General features: G+C 49.0%; 1 protein-coding gene across 1 annotated transcript in view; it reads right to left on the bottom strand.

The window, feature by feature from the left end:
- Positions 1-23,374, bottom strand: part of LOC118209895 (CUE domain-containing protein 1-like) — a 30,673-nt gene extending 7,299 nt beyond the window's left edge. The window contains exons 1-4 of the mRNA XM_035385621.1: positions 22,970-23,374; positions 2,173-2,573; positions 1,874-2,112; positions 960-1,087 (exon numbers count right to left, since the gene is read on the bottom strand). Coding sequence (XP_035241512.1) covers positions 960-1,087; positions 1,874-2,112; positions 2,173-2,248 — 443 coding nt within the window. The 5' untranslated portion in view covers positions 2,249-2,573; positions 22,970-23,374. The remainder of the gene's footprint in view (positions 1-959; positions 1,088-1,873; positions 2,113-2,172; positions 2,574-22,969) is intronic.
- Positions 23,375-26,987: the final 3,613 nt, after the last annotated feature.

Here is a 26,987-nt window from a genome sequence, read left to right as displayed (position 1 = left end):
CTTCCTGTCCCTCAAGCCCCCTTCCTGTCCCTCAAGTCAATCTCTCTCTCTCTGCACAGGGGCGGGCGCGAATGAGAGCACTGCGCGTCGAGTCCAAACGAGACCAAACTGCAATTAGCGGTAATTTCACCAGAGGGCCGGGCGCCTGCTGCATTACATGCAGGTTTATTACAGTTCTGCAACCATCATATGCAGTAGCAATTATCCGTATTCCCTCCCCTGAACCCAAACACACACACACACACACACACACACAGATACACAAGACAAGTTTAGCTCAAATGTACCTAGTTAGGCTAATAAGATTGTTAGTTTTTATTTGGCAGGATTGTTTTTGTTTTTGTCTGATTCTGATTAGGCAATGTGATTTCAGTGCTAGTTTGTACTTGGCAGGATTGTTGTTTGCTGAACAGGTTACTCTACAGGGTTGGAGTCCTGATCTATGTGGTCACTTCTGGCACTACGATCTTTACTTCACTCTAGTGTGTTTCTTTTGCACCTCTGCACCTTGAACTAATGCACTTGTTGTACGTCGCTCTGGATAAGAGCGTCTGCTAAATGCCTATAATGTAATGTAATGTAAAAGCCAACACAAGAGGGGCCATTATTATAGAAACCTGACCTGCAGTTCCACAAACCACCACCAGGTGGGGCCTGGAGAGATCACGTAAACGGGACAGAACCTTCTCCATACGCCCTCTTTTTTTCCTTACACACTGACAGAGCGGAAAGCTCAACATCATTAAAGGGTTTCCCCTGCCCTTTGATCTTAATCTCCATAATACCACTTGATCTACAATGTTTGTCAACACAAAGCTGACTGGCTAAAAAAAAAACCCAGTGACTGCAAGGCAGTGCTCAACAAATGCATTTCTATTTAAGCTTTAAAAAAAAAAAAAAAAACCCCACTGCCTCCCGCATTTGTCACGGCTCAGAAACCCCGCCTCTTTCCGTCTTACCGGGGTGGTGGAGTGGGCGGAGCCTCCAGGTACTTCCTGTCGTAGATGTGCATGTCGTAGGTGGGCGGGGAGTAGACGGGCGGAGGCTCCTCGTCCGAGCTGTCCGGCTCCAGCGTCCGCTCCAGGATCTGCAGGAAGGGTTACGGGGTCAGAGGTCAGAGGTCAAACGAGTCTCCCGGCTCCGAGAGCGCTGCTCGGAATAATAAAAGAACGCGCTGGAAACACATTAATGCTAAAGCACCTCTTCAGAATACGCTTTCCCCCTTTCCTCTGTGGAACAATCTTAACACCCAGAGCCTCTCTACCAGTGAAGCTAAATGAACCGTATGAATCACTGATTAGTCTATTAGTATACATAATGGTTCAATACATCTTATGAATGTTCAGGAGGAGGTCTGACCAATAGTACTGCACGCCGTCTCGCGCATAGTAAAACTGTAAGTCTCCGTGGACAAGTGCAGTGGCTAAATGAATGTAGCGTAATGAGTATTCGTACAATAACAGAGTGCCGGAAACTTCCATCACTGACCTAGATCCCGCTAGGAACAAGTGCTGAATGCACAGAACTATCTCGGTCTGCTTGAAAAATCTATGGCATATGAAACATTGGAATAAAAAAAAAAAACTGTTGGCATGATACCAGACCTGGGTAAAGTACATATTTGTTTCCACACTTCACTGATCTTGTCTGGTGTATTGGGACCAATGAAATGCTCTCAAAAAGCGCAAACCCTAAGTTTCTGGTCATAATTGGCAGGCTCAATTACACCAGGCAAGATCAACAGAGCACAGAAGAGTATCTGAATACAAAAGAAATACGTATTTGACCCTGGTCTGCGTGATACAGTTTCCCTCCACCCAGGCTAAATCCCGCCCCCAGCCCCCGCCCCTAGCCCCGCCCCCGGGGGACGGACCTCTGGCGGGATGCTGCCGTCGGAGTCGGAGCTGTCGTCGGAGCCCTGGCCCTCCACGCTCATCTGCAGCAGCTGGTCGATGGTGGCGTCCACGGCGCCGCTGTTGGAGCGCAGCACGCACTCGATGACCTCGTAGTCCATGCCGGGGAACATGGTCTTGAAGTCGTCCATGGCCTGGTTGAACTCCAGGCGCCGCACCTGCCGGGCCGGCCGGCTGTTGTTCAGCTCACCCCCGCCGCCTTCGCCGCCTGCAGGGGTGGGGGTGGGGCCGGGGGCGGGGCCTGGGCCGGGGGCGGGACTAGGGGCGGGGCCGGGCGAGGGCCCGCCCCTGGAACCCCCGCCGCTGCTGCTGCTGCGCCGGAACAGGCTGGTCATCCTCCGCGGAGCGTCCGCGCGGCCGGCCACGCCCCTCCTCCTCGCTGCCAACGCCGCGTGGGAGACGGCGGCTAGTCCCGGTCAGGCTGTGGTCCCCTCTCTCTCTTCTTCTTCTCTCTCTCTCTCTCTCTCTCTCCCTCTGCTCTGATCCTTCGCTCTCTGGGCGACGCCCGCCCTGGTCAGTCCATGGTCGGCAGGATCACGGTCGCATGGCGGGCCGCTTCCGTCCCCGTCCCTCCCCCGCATCCGACGTCGCGCGGCGTCTGGAGCCCCGGTGCCGGTCGCACCTGCGCGAGACTCAGGCCTGGGCCGCCATCTTCAGCACCTGCAGGTCCAAACACAAACACCAGACTGAGAGGGCTGCTAGCCTTCAGGCCAAATATACACACAGCAAGATTATGCAGGAAACTAGACTCAATAAAGTCACCACGATTAATTTCCACTGTGGTCCAGCTTGTAAGAGGCAACAATCAGCACGGGCAGGAGTGACCGTATACACTTCACTAAAGTGAAAAGGACAATTCATATACAACATAAACAAAAGTATCTGGACACCAAGATCTGGTCTGGGGCTGTTTTCCATGGTTTGGGCTAAGCCTCTTAGTTCCAGTGAAGGCAAATCTGAGTGCTACAGCATACAATGAAATTCTAGACGATTCTGTGCTTCCCCAACAATTTTTTTTCTTGTTTCTCCTTTCTTGTTTCAGCATGACAATGCCCCCGGGCACATAGCGAGGTCCATATAGATGTGGTTTTGTCGAGAATGGTGTGGAAGAATTTGACTGGCCTGCGCAGAGCCCTGACCTCAACCCCATCCAACACCTCTAGGATCAAATGAAAAGCCAACTGCAAGCCATCGCCCAATCAGTGCCCGACCTCACTAATGCTCTTCTGGCTGAATGGTAGCAAATCCCTGCAGCAATGCTTCAACATCTAGTATAAAGCCTTCCCTGAAAATTAGAGGTTGCTATAAAAGCAAAGGGTGGACGAAGTCCATATTAATGCCCATAATTTTGGAGATATTGGATGAGATATTGGATGTCAGGTGTCCGCATACTTTTCTCCATGCAGTGTATCACACAATATACACCACAATATATATATATGTTTCTCATTGCCTTTCTTCAGGGAAACATAGCGTTACAGTATTCCCCACCACTCACAGTGCCAGTGGGCATTTCCATTGGATTGTGTGTGTGCGCGTGTGAACGTGTGTGTGTGTGTGTGTGTGTGTGTGTGTGTGTGTGTGTGTGTGTGTGTGTGTGTGTGTGTGTGTGTGTGTGTGTTTGTTTGTCCATGCTGGGACAGTGCCTGGATCACGAGTGTGAGGGTGTTGTGAAACTTCCTCTTTATGTTTTTTATGTGGGAAACCAGTCCTGAAACCACACTGATAAGCCTAAGGCTCTCACTCTCCTCAGACTCCCAAGTCCTGAAAAACAGTGCTTTATCATCAGAGCGCCCCCGCCTGTCCCACTCAAGCATCCGCGCAGAAAGACACGCCTTCGTCGCGCAGGAGACACGCCCAGTTCCGCAGTGTCTGCGCAGTGGTTTGTGCCGTGCGGCACGTGTTTGTTTGTGGTGTGTGTGTGTGTGTGTGTGCGCTTCAAAGATTCCCCAGGATTTCTGGGTTCTGGTTCCCACTTATACCAGAAAAAAAGGAAAATGGAATTCAAAGAATGCGCAGGTCAGGCAAGGCTGAGAGACAGAGAGAGAGAGAGAGAGAGAGATGGAGGGAGGGAGAGAGAGGGAAGGAGGGAGAGAGGAAGAGAGAGAGATACGTATGCAGGCACACCTCGACGCCATGGAAACAATCGGTCTGTATCCCCTGCGAAGCCCCGCCCACTGCGTGCGCAGCATTACATCACAGGCGGCTCCTCAGAAGTAAAGCTGCTCTGTGGAAGTGGTGCTGAGCCCAGGGGGAGCGTTAACAGCACCGCACCACTCACACTCAGCGCAGGCAGTGATGTCATTTCCCAAAAAGGATTAACTCATGCATTAGCTCTCCCTCTGCCTCGCTGTATTATATGCACAATGACCCTCCCCCCCCTCTTTCCAGAACAAACCATGCCCCCTCACCCTACCTCTGTACAAACCACATACACCCCCCCCCCCCCCCAACCCCAGAACAAACCATGGCCCTCCCCACCCCAGACCAAACCTCCCCCAACAAACCCCCCCCCCCACCTCTCTGAAGCACACGGATATAGACACCGCCCATTTACCTCCTCCCCAAACCGCGCCATAATCTACACCCCTCACCCCGACGGGGGGCTGGCATACGCCCCGTCACCACAGGGTCTCCTCAAGTCACTTCCACGCATCGCCATCCTCCGCCCAGGGGCCCCGCGGACTCAAACATGCCCTCAAACCCAGGGGCCCGCGGACTCAAACATGCCCTCAAACCCAGGGGCCCGCGGACTCAAACATGCCCTCAAACCCAGGGGCCCGCGGACTCAAACATGCCCTCAAACCCAGTGGCCCGCGGACTCAAACATGCCCTCAAACCCGGGGTCAGACCCGGGTCAGACTGACTGTGACCGCAGGGTCAAGCATGGTGACGACGGTCTAATGACCCTCAATCACCCCAGACACGACCACGGGCCATACATGACCGCTAGTCCTGCGGTAGCACTGCACCCTCTACCTTACATCACTCTCGCTATGCTAACACTGCCATTAACCCAACCCTAGCACTGACATTCCCGCTACGCTAGCACTGCCATTAACCCAACCCTAGCACTGACATTCCCGCTACGCTAGCACTGCCATTAACCCAACCCTAGCACTGACATTCCCGCTACGCTAGCACTGCCATTAATCCAATCCTAGCATCATGATGCCTGCTACGCTAGCACTGCCATTAACCCAATCCTAGCATCATGATGCCTGCTACGCTAGTACTGCCATTAACCCTGTCCTAGCACTGACATTCTCGCTATGCTAACACTGCCATTAATCCAACCCTAGCATTACAATTCCCGCTACGCTAGCACTGCCATTAACCCAACCCTAGCATTACAATTCCCGCTACGCTAGCACTGCCATTAACCCAACCCTAGCATTACAATTCCCGCTACGCTAGCACTGCCATTAACCCAACCCTAGCATTACAATTCCCGCTACGCTAGCACTGCCATTAACCCAACCCTAGCATTACGATGCCCGCTATGCTAACACTGCCATTAGCCCTATCCTAGCATTACGATGCCCGCTATGCTAACACTGCCATTAGCCCTATCCTAGCATTACGATGCCTGCTATGCTAACAATGGCATTAGCCCTATTCTAGCATCATGATGCCTGCTACGCTAACACTGCCATTAACCCAATCCTAGCATTACGATGCCCGCTATGCTAACACTGCCATTAGCCCTATCCTAGCATTACGATGCCTGCTATGCTAACAATGGCATTAGCCCTATCCTAGCATCACGAATGCTAGCACTGCCATTAGCCCTATCCTAGCATTACGATTCCCGCTACGCTAGCACTGCCATTAACCCTATCCTAGCATCACGATTCCCGCTACGCTAACACTGCCATTAGCCCTATCCTAGCATCCTGATGCCTGCTACGCTAGCACTGCCATTAACCCTATCCTAGCATTACCGTTCCCACTATGATAGCACCACCGATCCTAGAACACTAGCACTGTATAATTCTACCTTACAAAACGCCACCATTCCCTCTATGCTAGCACTGTGCCCTCTTACTGAGCAGCAAACTACTAGTTCTGCAAGATATACCATTTCAATTTACGTACAAATACAGAATGCTAACATACTGTTTTATGAAATGGACAGGCACGGTCTAGATTGGGGTGCCTGGTGTATTTCAGGATATTGTGTCAACATCAATAACTGCACAAAGAGCCTGGCGTTTTATTTTATGTGACTGTGAAGGACTGTGTATACAGCTGTTTAGCAAAAAGCCAAAACAATTTGTTGGAGCAAAAACCAGCTTAGGCATTGGCCCTCCAGGAATGGAGCAGTGACAGCTGGTGGGGCGGCAGTGTAGCATAATGGGTATGAAACCGGTCTCGTAACGTAAAGGTCACAGGTTCGATTCCCGGGTAGGACACTGCCGTTGTACCCTCGAGCAAGGTACTTAACCTGCATTGCTCCAGTATATATCCAGCTGTGTAAATGGATGTCAATGCTATGTACAAAGTTGTGTAAGTCCCTCTGGACAGAAGCCAAACGCCTGAAATGTAATGTACAATGAAATGCTTTTAGCAGAGCCGACGCTACATGCTGTCTATATATGTGAGCACGAAGGCAGACTTCTAGAAGGTTCTGTTGATGTGGGGGACGATGCTAACAGGTACATCATGTACTGTAGTCCTCTACAGTCTGCGTTCTTTAACTATGACGCTCAGTTCAGAATGCGGTTCCTCAAATGTGCTTTGCACACTAAAGCACTGCTCCCGAAACGTTTGCTGGGACGCCCCCTCGAGCCCGTCCTGTGCTCTCGATAACCAGGCGCCGATGAGGGAGAGATCCCCTGAAAATCCTATCCAATGAATGCCATCAATTAAAACTCAGGATGGAAGGATGGCTAGAACTCTGCTGCAACTTCCTGGTGAACTTCCTGGCGTGCCGGCACCAGAGACAGGATGGGAGAAAAAAAAAAACCAGAAATTATCGCTCACTCCACAGCAATAACATGGCTTAAGAAATGGCGACAGAAATATCCTGTAACGTTAGGGCAATTAGTTCAAAAGCGCCCAAAAAAAAAACAAAAAAAACAAAAAACAAATCACTCCCCACAGTACCACTTCAGCGTGGGCGTGTTAATTGTACAAATTTCCTCCGGAAGAGGAGAGAAAGTGAAAAAGAACGGTGCTGACACACAGAAGCAAGCTGGGAAACACAAGGCTGGAAGAGACCCAGTCAGGCCAAAGCCTCATGCCCAGAGCAACACTACGGATTACACGGCGTCCCATAGTGCAGCGGGCTACGGTCAGCGCTAACGTGGCGCGACACGCGACAGGTGTGATCGGGACCATAGAGACTTTAGGAACAAATCCCTCAGTGATAAGGCCCCTCAGAAGGGCACCGAACTCGGCCTACGACTCCCAGGAGGACACCACTCTCACACGTTTGTGATGTCATAAAAGGCATCTCAGACATTCCACACGGCCTAGGAGGGGTCGCGTCTAGACAGGATCTCATTGCACCGCAAAAGTAATTTAGATACAGAGCAGCTATCCATATCACTATTTTTGGATATCTCCTTTAGTTAGCCATGTGATTATTCAAAATAGATATCAATCAGCCATCTGCTCATGTCTGTAAGACTGACAGGGAAGATAACATGCCAGTCAAAAATTACACAGAATGCTCGGAAGCTGATGCTAGCTACTCATCTTCGCCTGGCTTTTTAGCCAGCCAGCTAAGCTAGTGCTAGTCTAAAAATCCTTTTCAACGCAGACATACATACATACATACCCACCCACCCACACACACACACATTATATATATGTATACATATTTATATATAGTCTACAATTTTACCACATCATGCCATTCTGTACAGTTAAAGAAATGCAGTTGCTCCAACCATGTAATTGCTGCCTTCTGATATAAAGATAAACCTATCAAAAGCTACAAAATCACTTGTAGGCTGTTTGACACGTAAGTTTACAAGGTGAGTTATTTAATTGAACAAGTTTTGGTACGGCACTCGTGCAGTGGAGACGAACAGGGAAATGCTAGCACAGGCGAGGGGAACGATGCCCGAAATTCCCACGGCTCACGAGAGCAGAACCAACAGAAGTCGGTAGCGCTTTCTAACCATGATCCCATATGGGGGGGTGGAATGACCTCACACACAGAGCAAGGTTAGTTCGGTTTCCTCACTAACACTGAAACCGACCAGCACCCCCTCCCCCACTCTCACCCAACCCCCCAACCCCCCCCCCCCCTCGGAGCCTAGTGTTCGGCTGCTGTTCCCCCACCCCCCCCCCCCCGCATTAATATCAGATTACTGTACCGGCACTGCAGTTTCCTCACAACACCCCCACCCGGGTCTTACAAGGTCTAATCCATAGCACTGTTCAGACGGTCCCTACACTGTGCGTGTGTGTGTGTGTGTGTGTGTGTGTGTGTGTGTAAACACGCGGTGGAGAAATCATCCTGACCCGTCAAATAAATAGTGAATAGAGCTGAATGGGCCACCTTGACGGAGTGTGCGTGTGTGCACGTGGATTTTAATTTAAACCTACCGCTCATGCGATTCATCCTGTTCTTTAAAAAAAAAAGAAGAGGGTCAATTTTCTGACAAGGAGGGCTGCTTTGCCGGGGGGGGGGAAGATGAAGCACGCGCCACGTGATCGGATTTGACCCATTTTTTAAACGCACGCGTGACCGCACACAGGTTCCAGAGAACACGCATTCAGAACGCGGGGCTCACGCCCTGCACCTCCGCGGGGTGAAACTCCAGCCCTAAGACTCAGCATGTCCAAAAGAGAGAGAATGCAAAAGAGAGAGAGAGAGAGAGTGAGAGATAGATAGTAAGGGGAGGCAGGGGGATGGGATAGGATGACAGATAGAAAGAGAGATGCAGAAAGACAGCCAGAGAAAGACGAAATGGATAATCACAAACATCATGTCCAGCCTGTAAGCTGGCAGAGGACCAAGTCAATGATGAGCCAAGAAGCTGCAGGTGTGGTGCCCAGTTTGATGAGATCATTCCAGCCACTCCACCCCTTGCCCTGCCCCAGACCCTGCCCCACATTAGACCTCACCCCTTGCCCCGACCCAGACCCTGCCCCACATTAGACCTCACCCCTTGCCCTGCCCCAGACCCTGCCCCACATTAGACCTCACCCCTTGCCCTGCCCCAGACCCTGCCCCACCCCAGACCCCATGTCCCCATCTCTGGTCCTGTCCACGACCCCACACCTTACACTCCCACAATCCAACTGCTTGCTCTGCCCCACCCCAGGCCCAACCCCTCATCCTGTCCAAGTCCCCGACCCTAGTCCAGCCCACGACCTCACCCCTTACCCTGCCCACGACCCCATCCCACATCCTACCCATGACCACACCCCTCGCCCCGCGCATGACCCTGCCCAAACTAAGACCCCGTCCCCCGCCCTGCCCAGCACCCCATCACCCGCCCCATCAATCACCAGCAAAGAGAGAGAGCGAAATAACAGAAACAGGAAGAAAACCACCCCGAACCCAACATAATTTAAACCGTGAAGTACTGAGAGGAAGACGTGTGCATGTCATACATAATTGAGTAAGGCATCGTAAAAAGCTTCCACAGAGCATTTTACTGACAGTACAGACAGACCATCATCATATCATTACAGGAATATGCAGGCGCACACACAGATCAAAGAACCGCACATTCTGTCAAAAACACAGGCATCCATATAGTCACACACACACACACACACACACACTCACATCAAAGAAGTGAACTGAAATAAACTCTTCTCTCCTGTGTCAGAGAGCACCGCACAGAGCTCAAATCAAAGACCAACCGCAGGTACATTACTGGTCCTGAGGAGGAGAGCCGACTCTTCTGCTCATCCGAGGTCAGGCCCCCACACTTCAGCAGGTGAGCCAGAACCTCCAGCGTGTCCCTTGCAGCCCGAGCCTCTGCTAGGGGCGCATCGGCCCGTCGTCCGGGTGACCTGCCATGCAAATTACCCTGAGGACGGGGCGGAGCCCAGTGCTGCGTCCAGGCGTTCGGTGAGTGTGCGCGGAGCCGGGGCCACACCAGAGGGATGGGGCTGCATATTTGAATGCGCTGCTTTGGCAGCGAAAGCAGAAGCGTTTCCGGCCCGTTTCCCCACACGGTGCCACACCTGCCGAGGGCCTCGGCCCTGGGACCCGCCTCACCGAGGGGGGTCCGAGCTCTTCGTGGTGTACAAGACCGCTCGAGGGACCCCGAAAACTGCCAGGGACCCAAAAACCAGTCCCTGGGAATACCGGGGGTGCAAGGACAGGCCATGCGGTCCCCTTCAGAGAGGGTTGGACTAGCCCTGCCTCCGGGAGGGGCAGATGCCATGTCAGGCACCGAACCATCGAGGTAAACTATCAATGAGGAACGTGTGCAGGCTAGCCTCAAGGTTAGAGCACACGCCTGAGAAGCCTGGAGCACCTGGGTGTCAGTGACATCACAGCGCTCCTTAGGATGGCTTGCGACTCAGCCATGAAGTCCGCCATCACTGGTAGACCCTCCGGTCTGAGACGCTGAGCTGTTTACACAAGCAAACTGCCCCAGCCCTAATTCCAACCAATATCCAGCATGCAGGAAGGTAAAAACTGTGGAGCATTTTCTCAACTACCTTTTTAAAGTAAGGTTTTGGATTTTCTGCGTTTGTGGGGTTCAAAAGCACCCCCGATTGTGTGCCTCTAGCCCTTTCTGAATCCCTCTCAATTTGCATGGGTTTTGCAAGGCCTGCAGGCGCTGCATACTAACAGATCCAGACAAGGGCATTATCTGCATACATGTTTCCAGATCAGCGTGTCATGCCGCATCACAATGAGCAGCAGTGCAGCTGTTTAAATTCTGTTTGGCTGTGGAGGAAAATCGCTAAACAGAACCACTGCAAGAGCAAATGGATGTGAGTAAATGGATGTGAGTAAATGGATGTGAGTAAATGGATGCACTCAGAACTCTGTGCAGCCTAAGGCCACAGAAATTGTTCCAGTGACACATTTTCTTATCCAGTGTGCACAAAGAGAGAACTTCAGCCTCAAACACAGAGACCGTACACCTCGGTCAAACACAACGACCTTCAGTCTGGGTCAAACACAATGACCTTCAGCCTGGGTCAAACACAGAGACCTTCAGCCTGGGTCAAACACAGAGACCTTCAGCCTGGGTCAAACACAGAGACCTTCAGCCTGGGTCAAACACAGAGACCCTCAGTCTCAAACACAGAGACCTTCAGCCTGGGTCAAACACAGAGACCTTCAGTCTCAAACACAGGGACCTTCAGCCTGGGTCAAACACAGAGACCTTCAGCCTGGGTCAAACACAGAGACCGTACATCTGGGTCAAACACAACGACCTTCAGCCTGAGTCAAACACAGAGACCTTCAGTCTCAAACACAGAGACCTTCAGCCTGGGTCAAACACAGAGACCTTCAGTCTCAAACACAGAGACCTTCAGCCTGGGTCAAACACAGAGACCTTCAGCCTGGGTCAAACACAGAGACCTTCAGCCTGGGTCAAACACAGAGACCCTCAGTCTCAAACACAGAGACCTTCAGCCTGGGTCAAACACAGAGACCTTCAGTCTCAAACACAGGGACCTTCAGCCTGGGTCAAACACAGAGACCTTCAGCCTGGGTCAAACACAGAGACCGTACATCTGGGTCAAACACAACGACCTTCAGCCTGAGTCAAACACAGAGACCTTCAGTCTCAAACACAGAGACCTTCAGCCTGGGTCAAACACAGAGACCTTCAGTCTCAAACACAGAGACCTTCAGCCTGGGTCAAACACAGAGACCTTCAGCCTGGGTCAAACACAGGGACCTTCAGCCTGGGTCAAACACAGAGACCCTCAGTCTCAAACACAGAGACCTTCAGCCTGGGTCAAACACAGAGACCTTCAGTCTCAAACACAGGGACCTTCAGCCTGGGTCAAACACAGAGACCTTCAGTCTCAAACACAGGGACCTTCAGCCTGGGTCAAACACAGAGACCTTCAGTCTCAAACACAGAGACCTTCAGCCTGGGTCAAACACAGAGACCTTCAGCCTGGGTCAAACACAGAGACCTTCAGCCTGGGTCAAACACAGAGACCTTCAGCCTGGGTCAAACACAGGGAACTTCAGCCTGGGTCAATTTTATGCAAATACTCAAAATAAGCCCCTAATTGTTTATATTCCACATTTTCACCAGACATCTGGGGGACATTTCACAAAACAAGACTGCTGATCAGCGATGAACCTAGCACCTGAAGACAGAACGCAGGTGACAGCTGGAGCGGAGGAGACTCCAGGGAGGGTGGGGAAAAACAAAACTCGCCATCCTTGGGTGTGGCTAACGCCGGCCCCGCGCCATCTCGCAGTACTGCAGGCCACAACCGGCATTGTTTAGACGGGACAGTAGACCCCTAGGTGCACCCACACCTGAGGACCTGAGAGTCTTAGCAAGAGAGCGACCCAGTAGCCCCCACAGATAAGTCCCCACCCCACAGTGAAGATGGGAGTTTAGCTGGTGGGAAAAAAAAGGCTCTCCATTTCTGATGAGATGTATCTCCCCATAGTTACCAAGTCCCTGGTGACCTCTGTCTCAGCCCCCCCCCCCCCCCCCATACACACACACACACACACACACACATCTCAGTGGGCTTACAGCCACTGTCAGGGATCTGAATTTCTTTATTTTCCAAATGCCATTAGTCCATTTATATCTCCCTACATCTGGACGGAAACAAGCGGAGAATTCCTCAGCATTTCCCTCTCCTTCCTGTTGGCATGGCCCTTCCGGACCGGATACAGGCCGGGCTGGGAAATTCCAACATGTGCATCCCACAAGAACTGAGACGGCAAAAGAGCCCAGAGGGGGCGGGATTTATGCACGTGGCGCTGGTAGGAACCAATGACACGGCACATTATTCATAGAGCGTGAGAGACCGTAATCAACAAACAGACTGAAGCGCACACTTTCAACTGTAGCCAATCCCCAGTTACACAATAACACATAAGCGAACGCATACGTCCCAGTGTTTGAATTGCATCGCAGCTTCTCTAGTTTAGTCTCTTTGTCTTCTTGCTTTTATTATGCCTTCTTCAGTCTTTGGAGGTTGCCACTAAGCATTTTACTGCGCTTTTGAATTATTATGACTTACTGTACGTCGCTTTGGACAAAAGCGCCAACCAAATAAACGTAGTTTAACACGACTGTGTACGTGACAAATCTCACCCAGTGACCGACTCTCCCCTTGGACCGGAATTTCAGAACGGAGGAGGAGAGAACGCGCACGGGAAGCCGCCGCTAGGCTAAGCCAACAGCTAGCCTAGCGGCGCGGCGCTGCCACGGGCCTGAAGCCTGGAGCGCGAGCGTGAGCCTGTGCTGCTGGAGCGGGGGACAGCAGCAGACGGGGCCGCGAGCTGTCGGCAAACAAGCGTAAACAGGCGGCTCCTCTCCGCCAGGGCCCTCCTCCGCACGCTTCCCGCTGCGGCCCGCTAAACCACGACGCCCTCGCGTCCAAAAAAAAAAAAGCTAACGCCGATCCAAAAAGAGGCGGTGTGATCCTGCACTACGCCCGCGGAGTCTGGCGTGCACAGCTTGCAAGCAAAAACACACATCCACACATACTTCCGCATTCACGGAATATTAAAATTTTCATTGGTTTGGCACTCCAGTCCTATTTACAGTGTGTGTACATATGTACACATATATATATATATATATATAACAGACGACATGACCAAAAGTATGTGGACACCTGATATCCAACATCTCATCTAAAATTATAGGCATTAATATGGAGTTTGTTGCTATCCACCCATTGCTGCTATAACAACCTCCACTCTTCTGGGAAGGCTTTATGCTACATGTTGGAGCACTGCCGTAGGGATTTGTTTCCGTCAGAAGAGCATTAGTGAGGTCGGGCACTGATTGGGCGATTAGGCCTGGCTCCCAGTTGGCTTTGCAACTGATATATATATATACAGTTTTCTCCCGCTCTGCATTCTGTCCTCTAACAGATGCCGATCCCTCTCAGTTCCTTCTATCTCATCATCCTGCTAGCTGCCCCTCGGACCCCATCCCCACACCCCTCCTCCCATCTCTCCCGATATCCTCCCATTCATCTCCTCCATGGGAAGCTCATCCTCATCCTGGGTCCCCAAGGTCTTCAAAAAAGCTCAAGTGACCCCCCCCCATGATTAGCAAATCCACTTAACCCGTCACCAAAAACTACCATCCTACCTCTCTTCTTCCCTTTCCCCTTCCCTTATCTCCAAAACCACTGAACGTGCCATTTTCAATCGACTCTCCTTTTCGCTCTGAAAATGACTTCCTGGACCCTCGCCTCTCCGGCTCCAGGGCGGGCCAGCCAACTGAGACGTCTTCCCTGTAGGCAGCGGTGATCTCCCCTCTGCAGAGGCAACTCCTTTCTCTCTCAGCTCCGCTCCGCTCCGCTCCGACCCTCCTCCACCTCTCCTCTCCGCAGCATGCTACACAGCTTACCGCCGTCTCCTGCCGTCTCCTTCCCAGACACCCCGGGGGACCTCCGGCACAGCACTCTACTGCTTTGCTTCCTACTCTGATAATCACCCCTTCCAGGTAGCACAGGGGACGCACAGTTTCAAGACAACATACCCCCGATAACCACTGTAAAGGTCTCCCCCATCGCACGGGCTTGGTTCCTCTCCTCTTCTCTCTCTCTACAACAAGTCTCTTGGTTCTTCTCCTCTCCACTCTCTATAATGAGTCTCTTGGTTCTTCTCCCCTTATATCTCTATAATTAGTCTCTTAGTTCTTCTCCTCTTCTCTCTCTATAATAAGTCTCTTGCTTCTTCTCCTCTTCTCTCTCTAAAATAAGTCTCTTGGTTCCTCTCCCCCTGTACATGAACCATTTGTGATCACCTCAAACGTAATGTGACTTATTGTAGCCGATGATTGTATACTGTTTACAGTGAAATTTCACAGCTTTTGGACGCATTACCATTGAATAATTGATTAAGAAGCTAAAACGGTTACAATCCTGCCGGTTCTCCCCTACTGTGTTTTCCTTTTGGCTGTGGTATCGTTCTGGCTTTGAGTACTGTCATACCAAACCTGGTATCGGTACCCAAGCCTAATTTCTGGTATCGCGGCAACACTAATAAGAATTTATGCGGTGAACACCGCACAGCCTAAAGCCCATCCCCTCCCAACAACGGCTCTGGATCAGAATCCATCTTTTTACGCTCAACCACTGGGGTCAGGGACAGGGCAAGGTAAGCTGACCCCAGATCAGTTTCTGGGCGCCGCACAGCTTTTGCTATTCCAGTCACGGGGGTCGGCCTCCTCACCCAGGAGGCCTCGCTCGCAGACCGGAGGAACACGTCCCTTTGATGTTTCACAGGAAGAAAAAAAAAACAAAAAACATCAAAGGGGACACGGGCCCAATCGAGGAAGGGGCGGCTCACAGCTGCGTGGGCGGGGAGGAGAGGGCCAGTTTACTGGAGGCTCCGCCCCCTTCCCGGTTCCCAGAAACCTCCACTCTGCTTGCCAGCCACATGTTCTCCAGCACACATTGCTGGGCCCGTGATGATTATAACAGCGGCGGGGGTGGGGGGGGTGGGGGGTGGGGGGGGGGGGTGATCTGTTTCGTGTGTTCCAAAAAACTGGGAACAGAGCAGAACATTTGTTCTTCAGTTCCCAAGGGATGACACACACACCGACAAACACACACACACACATACTCCTGCTCACGCACATGATGCACATGTGTACAACCACACACACACACACGCAGGGCACATTCTCAGATCTCAAATGTTTCTGAAAAAACGGAAAAGCCAGCTTGCTCTAACATCCGGACTTTCCAAAACAAAATGAACGAATCCCCCCCTGCCCCAGTTGAGGCCCCCCAGCCTCGCTGGCGGTTTGGGGGCACGAGCGGTGGAAAATTCCACTTGGTCTCAGAGCTCGTTTTCAGCCCCTCTCCTCCCGGGACAGACGCTGGCGCGAGGCTGATTAGGCAAGACCGCTTAAACTCACGCCACAGTCCTCTGAATAACACCGTCGTCTTACTCAAAAGGAGCAAAAAGAGCAAAGAAAGAGGGACATTCACTTCAATGAAACAAACTGCATTAGCACATTGAGCTACCAAGTACAAAAACATAATTAAAAATTGCTTAAAAACTATTTTGTTAGCTGGATTCACAAACTACCAGGAGGTGTTGAGCAGGGGTGGTGTTGAGCAGGGGTGGAGTTGCTGTTGCGATTGGTAAATGGGTTTGAAGTCGTAGATGGAGAACGGGAAGGCTCGTCAGGAACACTGGGGTTTCAGCGAAGAAGGTGATGGCTAGAGTCAGGAAGAAGATGACGCAAAGAGATCTTTGCCAACGGCAGGAGGTCCCTAACCCTACTCCCGGAGAGCCACAGGGTCAGCTAGTTTGTGTTTTTTCCCTTTGTTGCATCCAATGAGAACCCATGAATGCAGGTCAGGTGATATAACTGTGTATTAAACTGCTTTAATTCACTAAGTGCTGGGTAACAATGAAAGCCTGCTGGACCTGAGGCTCCTCAGGTGCAGGGTTGGGGAGAGACAGTACACTCAGGCCCAGGGAACACAGCAAAGCCCAGAGCCACAGCAAAGGGCCATCTCCATACCCTGCATTTCACATACAACTGATCTGGGGACAGCCTAGAGAAATCCATGACATCATCTAACGACATCATCAAAGTGCGACAGAATCAATGATGCACAGCTGCTTCTCTGGGAAAAGGAAGGCAAAAGCTAGCAGCAAGCTAGCAGCATGTGCACCATTAGCGAAGTGCTTGTGCTGGATGGACTCTGCGCAGGGACTGTTTAGACCTACGCAGTGTGTGGATTGGCTGACGGTGTCGGCTCAGTGAATTGGACCTAAAACATCCAGATTCAAAGAGCGATATAAGCCATCCAGAAGCATTTAGATAGCAGTGAATTTGAACAGCAACAAAAGACAAAGATTGCACACACACACACACACACACGCACATATGCACACACACACTTTCTCACACACACACACACACACAAACTCTCTCTCTCTCACACACACACACACACTCACACACTCAAGTACAGGAGAACACCAGGGGACAGGTGCATCCATAAAGAGTCAATGCCCCCCCCACCCCACCCTACCCCCACCCAAGAGAAATCCCAATAATAAACGCAGCATGATTCCCAGGGGGGGGGGTCACATGACTGCCAGCCACTGGAGGAGGAGCCAGCCTACCAGATGGGAGCCACCAGGGCAGTCTGTCTTTTTCCCATCATCCTTCGGGAGGGCCAGGCAGCAGGGTCGCTAAGCCACATGCAAATGGGAGCTTTAAAAGAGGAGGGGAGTGGCACCAGCTGTCTGGCACAAGCAGCTGTAATCAAAGGCCTGGGGGGGGGGGGGGACAGGGGGAGGGGGGGGGCACACAAACAGACCTCCTACATCCTTACCATCGTGATCCAGCACCAATGCCCTTTGAGGATTAGGCCTCTGGGACAGCCCACCATGCTCCCCAAAAACCCTGACCACTACTGGGGGTTAAGCTTAGCAGAACTGCACCTCTAGGGCTGGAACAAATCAATATACTTCCATTATACAACTCTTGCATTACAATGCGATGCTGCAACATAATGGCTGAAGTACAAAGTGAAACATTATTACACAACGTAACTACAGATGTTTTGTTTTTAGTTTTCTTCATGCTGAGGCCCTTGGGGATAGCACGATTCTGAAAATAAACTCAATTTAAAGGCTTACTTCACTTTCTGCAGCTTTTCCTATTAGGTGGACAACAACTGCAATTTGTATGTACCTTGGCTAACATTAGACATACAAGAACAACAGCATTGACCCCTTGACCAGGTTGACCGCACCCAAACCATGCCTTGTTAGTTCCTAAGCCTTGACTGAAGAGCTTGCGTTGCTTACAGACGAAGAAGAGCAGACGTACCGGATCTTTGTTTATGTTTGCGATTAAGCACCGTAAAACGAACGTGTTCACTTTGCACAGTCTCTGGAAACATGATGTCACTGAACGAGCTGCCTGGAGTTGCTCGAAGGGTATTTTCTTGCTTTAAACAGCAAACAATTCAATTTGATTTTATATGTTTATATGTCTATATCATTTCATAACCACTACTTCCGGGGCGCTGCACAGTTGGGAACCATGTCGGAGACGGCATCAGGTATACTGAACTGTTGCCACGACAACGCAAGACAAATTCCTGAGTAATCAGACAATAAAGTATTACCGTATCGTATTGTATGTAAAGCCGGTTTTACAAAGGGTTTAGTCTCAAAGCTTTACAGAGATCAGGGCCTGTACCCCTCCCCCCCCCACCCAGGAGCACGCCTGGACCGACAGCGACACCCCTGCAACGGCCAGCGGAAAAGCCCACAGGCCACTGGACACTTGCCAGAGTACATAAGACACTCTTCAGTGCACACTAAAGCTGTCTGGGGCAATCAAAAAAACATTGTATTTTAAAAAATCAAGACAGTGAACTTTTTGACCTCTGTGATAGGCTACACATTTCAGCTGGAATGCACTCCATTTGCTGCTGAACTCAAAATGAATGGTGATGTACCATTGCTGGCATAGGACTTGGCTTTTGCTGGAATAGACGGTTTTCCGCAACCAGCCCTTTCCTCAACCCCAGCCCTGCCCACCTGGCATCGCTCCCATGCACTCGCGCTGTGATTGACAGCTGCCAAGCCCCGCCCACCACACATTGCTCTCATGCACTCGCGCTGTGATTGACAGCTACCCAGCCACGCCCACCATGCCTTGCTCCCATGCACTTGCGCTGTGATTGACAGCTGCCCAGCCCCGCCCACCTTGCATTGCTCCCATGCACTCGCGCTGTGATTGACAGCTGCCCAGACAGACACCCTTCAGAAGTGCTCACTGGTACGAACCCTTTCAAACGGACACAGGGTGCGGGCCGTGAGCTTCACAGAACAGCCTTCAATACTGATCAAATATTTATGCTCAGAAATGCATGAAATAATTAACCAATCAATACGGATAATTTTCCTGGCTGAAAATGAGTCACTGTTTCCAAGGGAATCCCTTAATCCCTCACCATTTGAAAAAAAAGAAGAAAAAACTAAAAGAACCCTTAGTGTTCTCAAATTACCCAGAATGTTCAAACATTTGGAACGCTACAGTAATATGTATTGACAACTTCTTTTTGCATATTTTGTAAACTGTGCCTGACCCAACTACGCTCCTAAAGTGTCCTTTGATTTCTCAAGTGGCAGCTGTCTTGGATGGATATCCAAACCAATACACTGACAATCACTGTAAGGACCTCCATCAACCCGAGATGGTGCAGATTAGCACGCAGGCCATCTCGGCTGCATGGAGTCAGGTCACCCTTCTTCTCTGTCTTTGAACAGAAGATCAGTCTCTTCTTTTAACACATCAGCTGAGCTGTGCAGCCACGTCCCTGAAGCACTGCGCTTCCTGTGCAGCCGGGGCAGGCGGATTCCAGGCAACCGATTGGACACAGCTCCCCTTGTCATCTGTGCTATGTTTCCTTGCATGACATCAAGAGAGAATTTGCTAAAAAGACGGAGATTGACGGTTTGGTTTCTAGAATCACTCTATTATGTTAAATCAGAAAGAAAGGAGGGGGGGGCGAAAAAACAAGAAAACTTTAAAAAACTGAGCTTCTCAAGACAGAACCTGATGGTTTTTAGCCCCAAAGTGATTCAAGGTGCTGCTGATTTTATGGCTGGCTCTACGAGAGCCGTTGCTCATTTGGGTCCGGAACATTCCGTCAGTCTGCACCAGAAGTTTCTGAAGCTGCGTGCAGCTGCTGCTCCTCTTCACCAGGAATGACGATGAGGCATGCCATCTCCACATTCGGCGAAAAACTGTCAGGATTAGATTGAAATGTGAAAGTTTCCTAGTCGGCTTGGACATAGCCAGGCTGCATCTGGGGGAAACCTGAGCTAAACTAAGGCTGAGTGAGCTAACCTCGTCCGTTAATGTCAAAACATCTCTCAACCGAGATTTTCCACCCCTCTAGACTTCTAGATTTTGTCTAGAAAAAAAAAGAAAGAAAACTAAAGAGCTCAGATTCGAGAGCTATTGATTGGTACGTGATACCTCAACAGAGAAAGGAGGCGACCAACCAGTAAGCGATGCGGTGAAAGGAGACCGCCTTCAGTTAATTCGGTTTACAGTACGTGTGAACCACTCTAAACGGACAGAAAACAACAAACAAATCGACGGTTGTTGGTACTGGCGCTCGGCAAGTTCCCAACAGCTCCGATCTTCTCCACACGAGCCCACAACTCAGGATTCGGCACGGAGCCACGCTCTCTGATCACTGGCAACCGTAAACGATAACGAGGGGCGCAGACTTCAGAGGCCACAGCACGAGCTCAGGTATCACTGCATTGCATTAAAGGCATTTAGCAGACGCTCTTATCCAGAGTGACTTACACAACTTTTTCATACATGGAAACAATGCAGGTAAAGTACCTTGCTCAAGGGTACTTAAGGGTACTCAACGCAGTGTCCTGCCCAGGAATCGAACCTGTGATCATTAGGTTACAAGACCAGTTCCATACCCGTTATGCTACACTGCCGCTCCAACGCAACACATGCTACACTGCCGTATCACGCAACACACGTAAACAATCTGGGTTAATGAGTTTCAGGTGTTCCACAAGGGGAGAGGGAGGGAGGGAGGGGGCGAATCCAAGGCCTACAGATTTAATTCCAGACTGGGGCCAGGTGTGGAGGCCTCCACAGAACACCTCTCCACACGCTGATCTCTCGCCAGGAGGCCCTGTCCCAGGGCACACGGGTTACGGATCAGCCCTTCCGAAATCCGCCCGAGGCTGGCCCCAGCCCGCCGGCCGAGGCCCGCTCCAGCTCGACGGGGCAGCGCTTCCCGGAGAATCTGGGCCCCTTCCAGCGAACTGAGCAACCTCCCAGGGACAATCCATCTCTCCCAGCCAAACAAAAGGAGGAAAGAGATTTCCTCAACGAAGAGACAGAGCTTTTCTGAGTTTCACAAGATTGTTTTGTGATGGATCATTCGAATCATAAGAAATAGTTTTTTTTTTTTTTTTTTAAATACCAAGTCTCAGCTCAACGTGAAAAAAAATGCACAAAAGAACACATTCCAATATTTAGGGCCAAATACTTCAAGCTGCAAGGACAAAGTGTTTGTGGTTGGATCAGATTCGCTTTGGGGCCACAGTCAAAGTGAGGCTCAAACCATTTTTAGGAAAATGATGAGAAACACATGTAGTGTGGGTTTCCGAACAGCCACGTTTATGTGCACTGACTGCTTGTTGTTGGGACTGAAGTCCTACTTCCTCCAAATGGTCAAAATACGGCTGATGCACCACAGACTGAATTTATGTATGAAAAAATGGCACAGAAATGGCGTTCTTCCGAAAGCAGAGGACACTACCTCGAAAAAAAAAGATCGAGCTGCAAATAACCATGATGAACCTGCCAGTTTAAATGTAGGCTGACCCTTTTTAACGGGCATGGCTTCAATATAACGTTGTCATCATTTCTTTATTTCCCCATCTACTAATAATAACACACCATCTCTCTGCCACGCTCTGGCAGCAACCTCAAGTTATGGACCTTATTAACGGTACAAGATCACGTTCTGGGGTCATACTACACTGAAGGATAATTCATTTCGCAGAACCTGGTCAAAAGCCATCTTCCGTTCTGAAAAATTACTAGATAAATCACACAGGCAGAAAAAACAGCCTGAAGCTTTCTGGCTAGACGGAACCATTCCCGACAAATGGAATCTTGTATTTTAAATTTACGGTTTGGAGAAAATGACATTAGGTAGCCAAGCTTATCTTCCAAAAGCGTGGTCTCCATCTCAAAACATATTAAATGCGCATTGTTTTGCTATACAATTAGACAGCTGTCAGACTATGACAAAGTGAAACTTTTTACTAATAGAAATAAAATAATTACACGTTGTTTATTAATTGGATTGCATTAAAAAAACTGTTTGACTAGGAGCGTCGTTTGTTAGACCTGATGAATGTGCCGTAGTGTCGTTGACACGTTGTCTTTGTTGCACAGTGAAAATGTTTGTGTGGACCGGTCAGCACCGTTCAGAATCAGATGGTGGCATATTTAACGGTGGATACTACGATTAAAACCCCAGTCCAGCTATTCTCACGGGAGCGCCTGCGTTCTGCAAGAAACTGATATGCTACTGTTGTCGTGTTTTAAAAGGAATTTAGCAAAGTCAACTGATAAATAATTTCAGATGGGACTGCCGTTAAATTAACATTTGCTAATTAAATCATACTTAGTCCACATTTACAACCCGGCTGCCTAGGTTCAAAACTATAACGACCTAAACCACATAAACTTGTGCAAGCAGGCTAATGAAAAAGAAAATTGGAATTAGTCGTGGGATTTGCACAGTTTTGCTCGTAACGTTAGTAAATACACAGCCAGGGAATAACGTTCGCATCGATACTCGGCTTAATAGTTAGCAGGAAACATAGCTAACTAGCTAGCTAGCTAGTTGGCGATATGCATAAAGTAGTGTTAACTAGCTTGCTGCGCTTCCTTCATACCAAAGCAAATCTTTATTTTTAAGAACTATTGGAATGGCCATTTCTTTCAGAACGGATGTGACAGCCTGTACGTTGCATATTCCAAACGGGCAACGGCTTTGTGTTGCAACCCCACGTACACCTCCGTGGAAAAAAGCACGGGACGCAGGGGTGGAGGCCTCGTCTTTTCCCAACATTCCATCATGAAAACACCCAGCTCCTATCACAACCCCCCATGATTCCCTTAGCTAGCTATCAAAGCCTTTATCTTGTCACACTTTTCATATCACACTAGCTAGCAAGCTCAATAGATACACGATCTCGCTGGACTTAAAAACTAAAAACTACAACTATACCCTTAAATGGACCCATAACTATCCATAGCTTGAAAGCTAATTAGCTAGCGTGTCCCGTACCTCAGTGGAGACGTAAAATGTGAAATTCTGAATGGAGAGACGATGAACGAAAGGCTACTTACCAAACCAGACAGCGAGCCAGCACCTCTCCGAAAAGACACAACATTCCTATTTTCAGCACCGTAACCGCACGATCGTTATTGACGCGCAACTTGTCACGATAGTCTGCCGGTGTAGAGGTATGGTCCAGGCTTGAAGACCAAGTTGGGATGGAACCATAGACTATAGAAAAACACAGGATACAACGGTACTAGCCTGCTAGCGATTCCGCAAGGCAAGTGTTTAAACAGAGTAGATGCAGAAAAATATCTGTTGGTCAGATATTACGGTACAACTCGCAGCAAAACAAAGAGCCAGACAGCTTCCTAGCGGACAGAATGGAGTAATACAGCCGAAAGCGGTAGAGTATATACGGCCCAAGCGGATGGACCGAGATTGAGGAAGACCCGTTCCAGACAAAGGGACGCCGTAGAACTAGAGGAAATGAAACAGCACTGGAAATAACTCTTACAAGCAGTGAGATAACTAATGAAGAATAAGAAAAAAGTAAATTATTTCTCAAAGCTGTTTAGAAAATAAATTAGACATGATATGTCGCGCCATCAACTGTCAAGAAAATTAACTAATTAAACTTAACTCATTAACCATATACATAAAGTAACACTATTTTAATTCTAATGGACTTCAATATGGGAGAAGTAGCCCTCTTGCGGTGTATTGAGTAATACAATTAGGGAAACGTTGCAGCAGTTTAAACTGCAATATTGCAGTATCACAATTTTAAATTTTCCTCATCGTAGATATAGGTAATGCAAAGAAGAACACTGAATAACTGGACTATAGGAAATAACTGTCTATTAACTGAGCAACCGCAGACTTCGCAGTAAATAGCAACGGCACATAACAACGTGATTTTAAATATTTTAGGAACTAACAGGCTGTCTAAAGCTTTTATTAGGGCAACATCCGGCTACCCTGTAAAAAAGAAAAAAGAAAAGATGTAAATTTATGTGCAAAGTAGGCTACTGTAGAATTTCACGTCAGTTGATGCATTTCACTTTTTTTGAACTATCCAATTGCATTAAGTTTACTTTAAATGACAATTATATTTTTTCTCCGTCATTTTGCGGTTTAATTCTTCACTGACAAAATATGGCAAGTCGTTTTTAAGGATAGTTAATGATGGCAGGTTAATTCTGCAGCATGACTGTATTTTATACAAGGCTGTATATCCTTTAAAATATGTAAATATAGGAACAATTAACTCACACCTGGTACACTACAGCGAACGACTGTGTGTCAGTTTGAATGAAAGCTATGATGCTTCTTGTTTAACTGAATTGAGCGGAGTGTATAATTTAATCAGTCATTCTCATTTGTATAAACGATTTTTTTTTTGCATAATTGTGACTAGTTTACAATATTTTGCCAGTGGGGTTTTTCACGTCACTGGATAAAACCGAAGATGCAACGATTGCCCAAGAAACTAAAATGTTAAAATTACATTTAAAAAAGATTGTACAAGACACTGCGACGGCGGGAGGTAAACGTGTGACGTCATTTGTGAAGGTAACGCTATCTGAAGGTTATGCGTTGTATTACTGAGACGTAACGGTTACGTGGAAGACACTGAGCGTTCATCCTTCTTAACATTCAACTTCATTGTATGTTTGCAAGTGAGTAGCCTAATGAGAACAGCATTAGGGTGATTTACAAAGGCCTAGAAACCTTGAGTTTTTCAACTAACCATTTAAGTTTCTAATAGAAAATTCTAATGAGTGTTACAAATATCTGAAAAAGCTATATCCGGTAGTTTTGATATATTTTGTTTACAGTGCAGTACTGCCTATAATTTCTATATATTTATTGATTTTTACATTTGTATTTGAACACTCAGATGCATTGTTATGTTGGTCACCATCATTAAAAGTATGTCTGTTCAGTTTGGGGTGGCAGCAAAACGAACACCAAACATTTGGGAAGAATCAGGACGTCACTGACCTTTAACCCTGAAAGACACACCTCTGGGGTTATTTGTGCAGCAGCTGGTCCATGAATAGTTGAAAGGTCACAGACAGGAAATGGAAGGAAAAATCAATACTGCTTTAGATGCTTCCGTGTGACCAGGGCAGCATCATTTCAAACACAAATGGCAATGAAGGCAGTTGGAAACGCATTTATTAATGATTTGTGAACACAGTAGGTGGTGTAGGGTGATTCGCTGGCACGTAATTGGGGAACAGAAATATGAACTGGCAGTACAGTCTACTTTCACGCAGTATGTCTTTTCGCGTTTTGGTCACATGATCCAGCTCGCTGTCATTCTAATAAGGCGCACTTGAATGAGTCAATGGGTCCAGTGTCCCAGCAGAGGGGGGAGTGTACACAGATTTTGGGGAGATATGGTGTGGGCAGTGTGAACGGACATACCCCAGAGCGCCTGACAGGCCTATGCATTCCTGGGACAGGCCAGGTGGCGCTGCTCATTCTCCCGGGCACCCAAACTGGTGTGGGGGAGGCGGGACAGCAGCTGCGGGGGGCCGGGGGGCTCTGGTGGGGAGAGGGGGACTGCAGTAGGGGAGGGGCCAGCAGGAGCCTTTCCCCACTCTGCTTGCGTTAATGTGACCAAGCCCACAGCTGACAGGTGACACTCACCTGGACCGCAGACCGCTTTGAGCAAACCTGCACCTGACGGAGGGGACTAGAGAATGTCCAGTTGCCTGAGGCTCCGTGTGACAGAGCAGAGGGGGAGATCACCTGGGCGCTGCGTCACAAAGCAGGATTACCGAGTTAGCTGGATAACTGCACCGAGTGAAACACAGAACAACCCTTTATACTACAAGTCCATGCTCCACATTCAGTAAGCTTCCGGGTTTTACTCAGTGCAGTTATCCAGCTAATTCCGTAGTCTAATGCCCTGTTTCACAAAGCAGGATTATACATTTAGCTGGATAACTGCAGAGTAAAACCTGGATACCTGCACATTATGGAACATGGGCTGAAGCAAATGCACTATTTCGAGTTTTACTCAGTGCAGTCACCCTGCTAACTCAGTAATCCTGCTTTGGTGGAAACACACCACATCTCCTCAATCACGAGCACAGTGATCAGTCACAGCACACTACATACTGTTTCAATTGGCCAGAGTAGTACATACTTAACTGTGATCAAGAACAAGGTGGGGGTGCCATTTTAGGGCAAGCAGATGAGGTTTACCTGGGAGGGTGAGGGCGGTGAGGCAGTCGGACTGTACCAAGAGGGACGGGGGGGTGAGGCAGCCGGACTGTACCAAGTGGGACAGGGGTGAGGCAGCCGGACTGTACCAAGCGGGACAAGGGTGAGGGCAGTGAGGCAGCTGGACTGTACCAAGCAGGACAGAGGTGAGGGTGGTGAGGCAGCCGGACTGTACCAAGAGGGACAGGGGTGAGGCAGCCGGAATGTACCAAGAGGGACAGAGGTGAGGCAGCCGGACTGTACCAAGAGCGCAGACACACTTGTGTTTTATCATTTTCTTTTATTTAGACAACCCAAATAAAAGGCACAGGAAACATTGCGCATATGTTTACATAATTATTTTTTGACAGACATACATTAAAAAAATGTAGGAATGTTTTACCTTTCTGCTAATCAGAAAGCCTAGTCTTCATATATACAAAATTACCGTTGTTAATGTTCTAATACAAAAGTTTTTTTTTTGTTTGTTTTTCTTTTTTTTATAAAAAGGTTATCTTACTTGTTTCTTCTTCCTCTCTTGCACGTATCTATCCGCAACTACCACGTCCTCAGAACTAAATAGTTTTGTACAAAGATATACATTCATCTGCCTTAGCAGGGAGCAGAAATCTGCCTATTCAGCCATGACATTAAAATGTGGAAGATCAGATTCGAATGCAGCCCAACGGCTGAATTTATTCAGCCGGGACCGGAGCAGACGCCGCGCCGCGTTAGCTTCCTTCGGTCACCCACCCTAGCGGATTAGCCGTGCTCCGCTCCCGGTGTAATCTTCTGCTGATGGATAAGCTTCAAAAAAAATAATTGCATCTTTATTTTATTTTGTGGCAATTAAGTAAAAATAAAGAA

This window comes from Anguilla anguilla, chromosome 12 (genome assembly GCF_013347855.1).
Source record: "Anguilla anguilla isolate fAngAng1 chromosome 12, fAngAng1.pri, whole genome shotgun sequence".
Taxonomy (NCBI): domain Eukaryota; kingdom Metazoa; phylum Chordata; class Actinopteri; order Anguilliformes; family Anguillidae; genus Anguilla; species Anguilla anguilla.
This window is presented reverse-complemented; position numbering and strand designations above follow the sequence as displayed.